Genomic DNA, 8,286 nt, shown 5'->3' on the forward strand with positions numbered 1-8,286 from the left:
TCCAAAGAACAGGAATGAAAATTGTTGATTCTGTCAAATGGGCGAATAACTCAATTTTTCAGTTGTACGTGAGGAGAAACGTGTTTTTATTTTTAGCAAGATTGTGACACGTAGTATTAGTTTACTCGTTTTTGCTTTGAAAGCCATCACTAGGGAAACCTCACAACCTCAAAAGTATTACAGATAATTAGTTTTTATAATTTTCTGTTCAATTGCGCTACAAGTAAGCTGACAATAAATAAAGTAATTCCGAAATTATCTTTCGTGTTGCGCCTTTCTACACCATAAACACACAGAAAGATGACTTCCAATCGCTAAACTGACATCATTTTAGCTCGAAATAATTAGGTAAACATGAGATGATGTTTGTGAATTAAAGTTTTCTCAAGAACATCACGTGTTGTTTACTTTCTACGTTGCCCAGCTTTTAATAAATTTTGCGTCTGAAATTACTACTTGACTTTGATTTAGTCAAGCCGCTCTGAATTGCAAAGTTTTCGATTTCTGAATTAATATTTCACACCATGTTTATGATAGCAGTTTTAAAACTGACATAAATTTCTTTTAAAGGAAAATTGAAGCAAATATAACATATTTCGTTAACGTTTTTCGCGTGCATATTTGAATATTATGTTAACATTTGTCTTAATTTTCTCCATGAATATTGTTCCTTTTAAGCGAGTGGACATGTTATTGGCAGCCAGCTTAGATCAGCAAACAATGAATTTTTAATAAAGGAGATCTCCGTATTGTTTGATAAGTTATGAGATGCGAAAGTAATTCCCTATGCGAAATTCTATTGGCTTTCTTTGTCACATCTGCAATTAGCTCTCGCTAATGAAATGCACCAGACTTCAACATTACACATGGCCACGCAGGGTTGCGAATACAAATCATAACTTTCTGTCTGAAATCTGATAAATATTTGCATCAAATCGAGAACACCTCTTTATATTGATAAGGTGGGTTGAATTTGCTCCATCGCTTTTTTTTCAAGTTTGTTGTAGATGGCAAAGCAGTAGTAACTTTTTGGAGTTTCAGAGCATGCAGCGTACGATTGTTGCATGAGAGGGTTTTCACTTTTGTTCAAATTCAAATTATTACTTTCCGTCTAACAAATAATCTGATGATATCGGCGAGATGAAGTAATTTGTAGCGCTGGTACTTAGGAAAGCTCTTTTTTATTCGCAAATAATCAGTTTTCAATGCAATTGTTTTTCACCGTTTTCCTGGAATGATCCAGCGTAAAGATCTCAAACTGCAGTATTTGCTCAACTGAGCGGGGAACCTCGGTAGCGAGGGTCGAGCTGAATGACTCAAGACAAATTGTTGAGTTTATCTTGTTTATTAGTCGAAATGTTTCTCTTGATTCTTCCAAGTAAGATAACGCTTTTACTTAAATTCATTCAAAATACATTTGTCATTAATTTTTTTCCCAATATTTGTGCTGAATTAAATACGAAATCGATAGTTTTGACGCGCTGTAATGAAAGATAGCAGTTTGTGTGTAGAAAAGCTGTCCTCGCACGATTGTTTGCTTTTATTTTCCTTTGTATTTACACGTTAAGTACTGACTTAATACACAGCCTTGTATGGCCTACACTCCTACAAAGGATGGTACTGATTTTTTATCTTTTTCATCCGTTCATTGCAGTTCGCCCTGGTGTACCTTTGAACTAATCGCTAAATTTCATTTTCCTCCCATTTTTCCGTCATCTTTAACCAATTTCTTTGATGAATTAATTCGGAAAACTTTCCTCTATGTCGCTGAGTAATTGTTATTTCTTGTGAATTATATATTTACCGAAAAACTCGCTAGATCGCTGATTTAAGATGAATACCTTTTCCTAGCTGGTGAGACGAACGCAAGATCGTTTTTTTTTTCCAGTTTGTTCTAAATCTGAAAAAATGTGCGAAGATCGAAGGCACTTTTTTTTGCGTAATAAATATAGGTCTTCCTGTGGAGTAGCAGTAAATTTGCCAACACTTACGCTGTCTGGAAGGAAGAGATATTTATATTAATGCTATGTCTCATCAAACTCAAATCAAAATACACCCGCGCGATTTCTTATCGAAGAGTGGATGTTTTTAATGACCTAATTACGTAACAAAAACATGGAGTGAAAAAGATCAATGCTCACATGAGTTTCATTTAAATAAATGATGCGTGCTTACAACCATTGCATAAAATATTTAGGATGAACCGATCGTAAAACGGGTAAAATCGCAAAAGCGACAATTATTATTCAAGCCACTATGCATCCGGAATCCAACACTTCCGATTGGCTCGTTTTGACAAACATCGACAGGTGTGTTGACAAGCTCTTGACACTGAAAACAATAGAGAAGCCCGCTCAATACAGCGAAAGCCAATCAAGTGTCGATTTGTGACAAGGGTGGTGGTGCGAGGCTGTGTGTGAAACAGAGCATTGAAGTTTTCCTTTGAGACATCTGCCGCTGCTTGGTCAAAAACATCCAGATTAGTTCCTTTTTATCTTCATTGAAGGTCTTACGGCTTTGATATAATTTTTTGTACGACTGATGATGCTTGGTAATTTGTGAAGCGTAGAAAAGCTTTAATGGGCTGGAATAATGGCACGCTAAAGCAACTTTCATTTTTAATGATTTTGATGGTTTTGATTAGTGTTTTGAGGACAACAAAGTGGAAAGGATGTAGCTTCATCAGTTTAATAGTAACCGAGGAAGTTTGTTCATTCAACTGCGGAATCTCTTAGGCTATTTACTCTCGTATTTGTTAGTGTAGGTATGTTTGTGATGCGGCGCCGATAAACCAATTTTAGAATGCGGTGTCAATATTTTTCCTTCGCCTTTTGCCGTCGCTGACAATGACAGCGCGAGTTACAATTTTTTTTAACTTTTCATGAAAGCGGCGTTAAGTTTATGATGCATCATGCCTATATTTACTCTCCACTAATAAAATTTTCTCGCACGTTTTAGGTCTTATTTAGGCGATGTGGAATGACCCTTGTAATTCCCATGACAAATTTGTGGTCGTTTACGATGGAAGATCAGTGTTTGGACGAAGACGAAACATTCCTGTCTGAAGAATGGGAAACTCAATCCGAAGAACTTAATTTTCTTTGTACGAACCCAGGGGAGAAAGGTAAGACAATTCTCTCACATCTAATTGAATTCCCATTTTCTTTTTAATCTTAGAACAAAACCTTATTACGTATGAAAAGTGCAGCGAAAGGTTGACTGCCTACATTCATCCCTAATTCGTATGCAGTGATCACCCTGCCTGATTTGTTTGAATTAAGTACGATTCTTTTGTGTTCTCTTGTTTAATGTTGCAAAGTTCGGCCTTGAAAAGGTCTTGGTCTATTTAAATAGCACTTAATATTTGTGCCCTGACCTATTTACTTATTCATCTCCCGTTTCACAGATATATATCGGATCAAAGAGAGAGGAATCAAAAGGAAAGAGTCCAGCAAAGTTGTCGTAGAAAGCGAAAGCTCTGTTGTATCACTTGTTGATCAACGTCGCTTTATATTACAAGTCACTTTTGAAAAGTTGCGTCGATTGGAAGATCCTGAAGCTTGTCTCAGGCGTACAGTTTTAATAAACAATACCTTGAAGATGCTTCACAAGCAGATCTACGCAGAAGAAAACCCGTTTGTTTGCGGCAGTGTAATAACTCTACAGCCACCGGAGGCGACCACGAGAGAGGATTCTTCGCCGCCACATCCTAAAGTGATAAGATTAAGTTTTGACAACAACGTGGCGACGGGTGATTCCAGGACAAATTGTGTTGAAAACTCTTCATCGTTAATGGCCAATGACAACTTGCGTGGTAGTTGTACAATTTCTGAATCTTTCCCGGAGGACGTAGACGACGATGTGTTCGAAGATGCCGAAGAAATTGCTTGCGATAGGGAATCCTTGTTCGGCGAACTGGACAGTGTTTTTCATAGCTACATATGTGCCTTGGAGACGTGAGTCTGAAATCTTTAGATACTTTTGGAAATCGCAAATGTTTGTAAAACTTTTGTTTATTGCACCTTGGAGTTATTTTAATTTATAGAACCTCCAAGGTCAACATATATTTATATTATACGTATTGTACAAAGAGCAGATTATGTCGATGAGTACATAAGATATCGCAGATTGTCGATCGAATAAGGAGATATTTTATGTATAAATGGAAAATTAACTTAATCAAATCAGCCATTAGTAAGTTATGAAGCCACAGTGAATATTTGTGCCGAACGTTTTGTACAAAATCACAATTTGTATACCCTTGTAACATAGAGATCTGGTTTAAACGTAGTTCTTTGTGTTGATGTTTTGACACACGCGATATATCAAAAGATTTAACCTTTAATTTGGTAATGAACAACGCACTTAACTTCGGAAGGAGGTTTATCTGTGAAACTAGAAAGGAAATCAATGTTTTTTTCTCTCGCTATGTTTAAACTAAAACATGGAAAGGTGACATTTTTCTGCGTGGACATAGCTGCTGCATTTAATTCCTGTATGTGAGGTCACAACCTTCATGGAGTTTTAAACTACGCCAAAAATGTAAATTGAAAAAAGATCACGAGTTCAAACCCAACAATTCATTCTCATTTATTCAGTAATGGCTCAGTAATATTTTATCGATTGAGGGTTAAATTTTTTTGTTGCATTGCAATCAACGGCTGCATGGCACTTGTTCTTACATTTGTTTCAATTCAAGAACACAATCTTGATATGTAGCGTTATATTTACTACTAGATGACCGTTTTACATGTCTGTAGACACTGGCACTACTGGAAAACAGGATACACTCCTGTATACAGGTCGTTTCCTTTACCTTATAATACCAAATTAGGCTACACACACATGTAGCTATGGACAGAGTCTTCTCTGCAGTGATAAAATCAACACTCGATTTTACATCACACCTAAAATGTCTAGACTTTTTCGGAGGAATTGTTACTGAAAGTGGCTTTATTTATCACGACATTGTTTCCTTGGAATGTTATCAATAGCAGTGTTATTATGTTTGTTTCTTCTGTCACATGTGGTTTAAAAACTCATCTGAATATATTGACACTTAGTCTCATAATTTGCTCAGAACTTTCAGATGTAAAATTGAAGACATGCTGAGTACATACCTCATCCAAAGCTTAATATTGCTATTTTTGTGAATATTAACTGTGAAACTTAAGATAGCAATACAATTGGACATCTAAAATTGAACTAATGATGATGTATAAAAACAACATCTTTGAATGCCAATATATAAATATACACCTGTTTTCAAAACTAGTGTAATTTGAAAATATACACAACAAATATACCTTTTGTTTTCTTCATACCTTTTTGATGAGGAAATAAAAGGTGTTTATATTTCTTACATTTTTGCAAATTCCAACATTCTTGAAAATGGGTGTATAGCTATTTAGTAGTAAATGTGTGAGACAGTGTTGTGGTATCTGATAAAATGGAAGGGTGTTTTTACTTGGTTTTTATTGGTCTGATGGTTGAAAATTATGGATTTAATTTTTGGTCAAAGAACAAATACATGCTTTACTTGGAAAGACAAACTTGAGGTAGCAATATGGTTATGTGGACCTCAATCAAAACAATTCTTTTTTTTTTTTTTTTTTGTTTAAGTTTCCAAATTAGTTGTAAGAACTGTTTACAACAACTTTAACTACTACACTCTCTAGGTTTGCTGTCATACAGCAATGAATTGCAACATACAGGATAACCAAATTTGAGATTACCAGATAGAAGTGTATTTAAGAGTCAGAGGAAAAATGGCTATTATTATTAAGAGGTAATATAAAAGTGCATAGCATCTTAGTGTGACTGAAAGGTGTACATTTACATTTGTATACATGTTTTGTGTATTGTAGAGTTCTGAACTTTCAAAGTGTATTGTTTGACACAAAGTATTTGTTAGGGCTGGTTTATGGGAATCTAACAACTTAATTGATCATATTTAGATGCATTTAATATAGTAATTTATAATCATGTTTAGATCCTCCTAAAAAGCTAAGTTATGAGTGATATATCTGTCACATTGCAATGCAAGTGAAAGATAGAGAAATGTATAAGAAATATCAGAGCAGCATTTAGCTAACTTAATTATTTTCTTGTTTGATATTATCAGTGGTGAATTGTTGGGAAAAACTCTTTATTTTAAAAAAATATATATTTATTCCCATGTAACATGTTTCAGAGTTTGTTTTATGCTAAAGAAAACATTTTTTCTATATACTTCACTTCCTATACATGGTGTAAGTGCAAAATAGACCATAGGATTGTTGGGAAAGTATAATTAAGTGCATAGTTTCTGGGGTGGAAAAAAATGAGATCCAACATTTTTTTAACAACAGATTCTGTTGTTTTACAATACTTAAACAATTTTTCTAGGAAAGGACCATGGAAATAATTGTCTTTTTTTTTTTGGCTGAGAGTTAAAATCACAGCTTCCTATTTTGGTTAGTAGCGGTATGTTATAATGTTGCTGAAAAAGTTTTGGGCAAAAATATTGTCTTCCTTGTACTTGAAACATTGTTTCTTTACTTTAGTTTGGAGAAATTTTATTTTCATTGAAAAGTGTGTCTATAAAAAAAGTTTTGTGATTTTTGGCTTTAATGCTGGAGTACTTAAGTTTTGGTCCATCTAATACCATATTGTCCTTTAAGAATAATTTATCTATTCCTTTTTTTATCACGTGAGAGTTGTACAGGTTAAGGTACATTTTGCAGACTGTGTTTAAGAATTGAAAATTAATAACAAATGATAACACTGAGGACACAAAAGGTGATATTCCTCGAATTCAACAGTTGAATTTCAATCTATATTTTCTGTTTCATCATGTAGCCTCAACCTCTGTGTTCTCATTTTATTAATAGAATTGAATGAAAGTCAGAAAATTTAGTTCACTCAGTACTATATTATTTTGTTAAATTTCTACCTCCACAGTATTAATCATTACATAAATTTTATATTCTGATAATTTAATTACCAGCATATTCTCATTACTAAATTTGTCAGTGTTTAATTTAAGTGCTTCCATGTAAGTTCATTTTTGATGATGTGTAAGGTGCTAGATGGTTCAGCTCTTTGTATATTAAACTATTTTAAACATTTCTACCCCTTCATACATAAATTTTTTCATTAAAAAATCTACCTTATGAAAACTGTGAATTCAATAAAACATCACATTTCATAAGAGGATATTTTTATTGTGTTCACTTTAGAGGTAACCTTGGTATGAATATGTTATGTTCCATGCAGAACAAAAAGATACACGTATGTAGATGTATTTCAACCAGGAGCCCTTTTGATTGGGCAATTGAGATTTTTCAAACCGAACCCTGTTACTCACCACCACAAACAAGAACAGACTATGTAAAATACCTGATGAGGACTTTGGGAATGAAATAGTGAACACTAGCCCAAGCATGGGAAATTGTAAGTGGCCAAGTCATGATTGTTTTCAATTTAGCAACCAGCTGGTTCAAAAGATGAAATGTTTAGATTAATTACAGGAAACTAACATTCACCCTTTAACCCCTTAGAGTGATTAGCATCTAATTTCTCCTTACACTATCACCTCTGAATTAAACATTCAGGTAATGAGAATAAAGGAAATGGTCACCAACTAGAAAAGCTCTGGATTTTAAAGCAAATTCTCCTCATCAGCACCCTAAGGAATGTATAGGGAACTGTGTGGAGAATATTCATACTGATGTTAGGGTGGAAAGGGTCCTGGTCCACACAGGTTAACATCTCCCTAATCTTGACAGAACTGAGTTTACAAAAATATGTTATTTTACCATGACAGTCACCTTTGCATTTGTGTCAAAGAACAAACAATTTCTTCTGCCTTGGCCAAGGTTATTTGAGGTGCTTGAGCAGACTCCTTTTAACTGAGGATTAAGTCTAGGAAATAGCACTTGTTTGTAAACAAGAGCAGAGAGTCCTCAACAATTACTGGACATCTTTTCCTCCCTGTCTTTCTCCCGATTTCATCCCTTAGATTGCACTACTTTGCATAATGAGAAATACATTTTCTCCCTTAGGAGAAAGACAATATGGTATAGTTGATGTGTCAGACATTTCTTAATTGGGAGGGTGAGATGCACAGTTTTGCTCTGTGCAAGCCTCGTGCAAACCATCAAGTGGAACTACTATATGCTGAAATAACTCTAAGTTTTGGTGCTAGTAATCAGTGGCAGACTCATGGGAAACATCCTAGTTTATGATTTATCCAAAGGAATAATTTTTAGAAGTGGAACACTACTTTTAGGTGAGGTGAATGAA

At 34.5% G+C, this 8,286-nt stretch overlaps 1 protein-coding gene across 3 annotated transcripts; it reads left to right on the forward strand.

The window, feature by feature from the left end:
* Positions 1-852: 852 nt before the first annotated feature.
* Positions 853-7,724, forward strand: LOC131799958 (uncharacterized). 3 transcript variants are annotated; one of them, XM_059117663.2, is made up of 3 exons: positions 853-962; positions 2,959-3,124; positions 3,407-7,724. In XM_059117663.2, exons 2-3 carry the CDS (start codon positions 2,980-2,982, stop codon positions 3,958-3,960), a joined length of 699 nt encoding a protein of 232 aa, XP_058973646.1. In that variant the 5' UTR covers positions 853-962; positions 2,959-2,979; the 3' UTR covers positions 3,961-7,724. The 3 variants fall into 3 exon arrangements, with proteins under 3 accessions (XP_058973646.1, XP_058973644.1, XP_058973643.1); XM_059117661.2 differs by lacking the exon at positions 853-962 and adding an exon at positions 2,395-2,506; XM_059117660.2 differs by lacking the exon at positions 853-962 and adding an exon at positions 2,521-2,764.
* Positions 7,725-8,286: the final 562 nt, after the last annotated feature.

This window comes from Pocillopora verrucosa, chromosome 7 (genome assembly GCF_036669915.1).
Source record: "Pocillopora verrucosa isolate sample1 chromosome 7, ASM3666991v2, whole genome shotgun sequence".
NCBI lineage: Eukaryota > Metazoa > Cnidaria > Anthozoa > Scleractinia > Pocilloporidae > Pocillopora > Pocillopora verrucosa.

What these genes read in the sequence shown, in the direction of transcription:
- LOC131799958 (XM_059117663.2), top strand. Translation starts at nt 2,980, where the DNA reads ATGACCCTTGTAATTCCCATGACAAATTTGTGGTCGTTTACGATGGAA. An exon ending in TACGAACCCAGGGGAGAAAG is followed by an intron (nt 3,125 to 3,406) that starts GTAAGACAATTC and finishes CCCGTTTCACAG; the next exon opens with ATATATATCGGATCAAAGAG.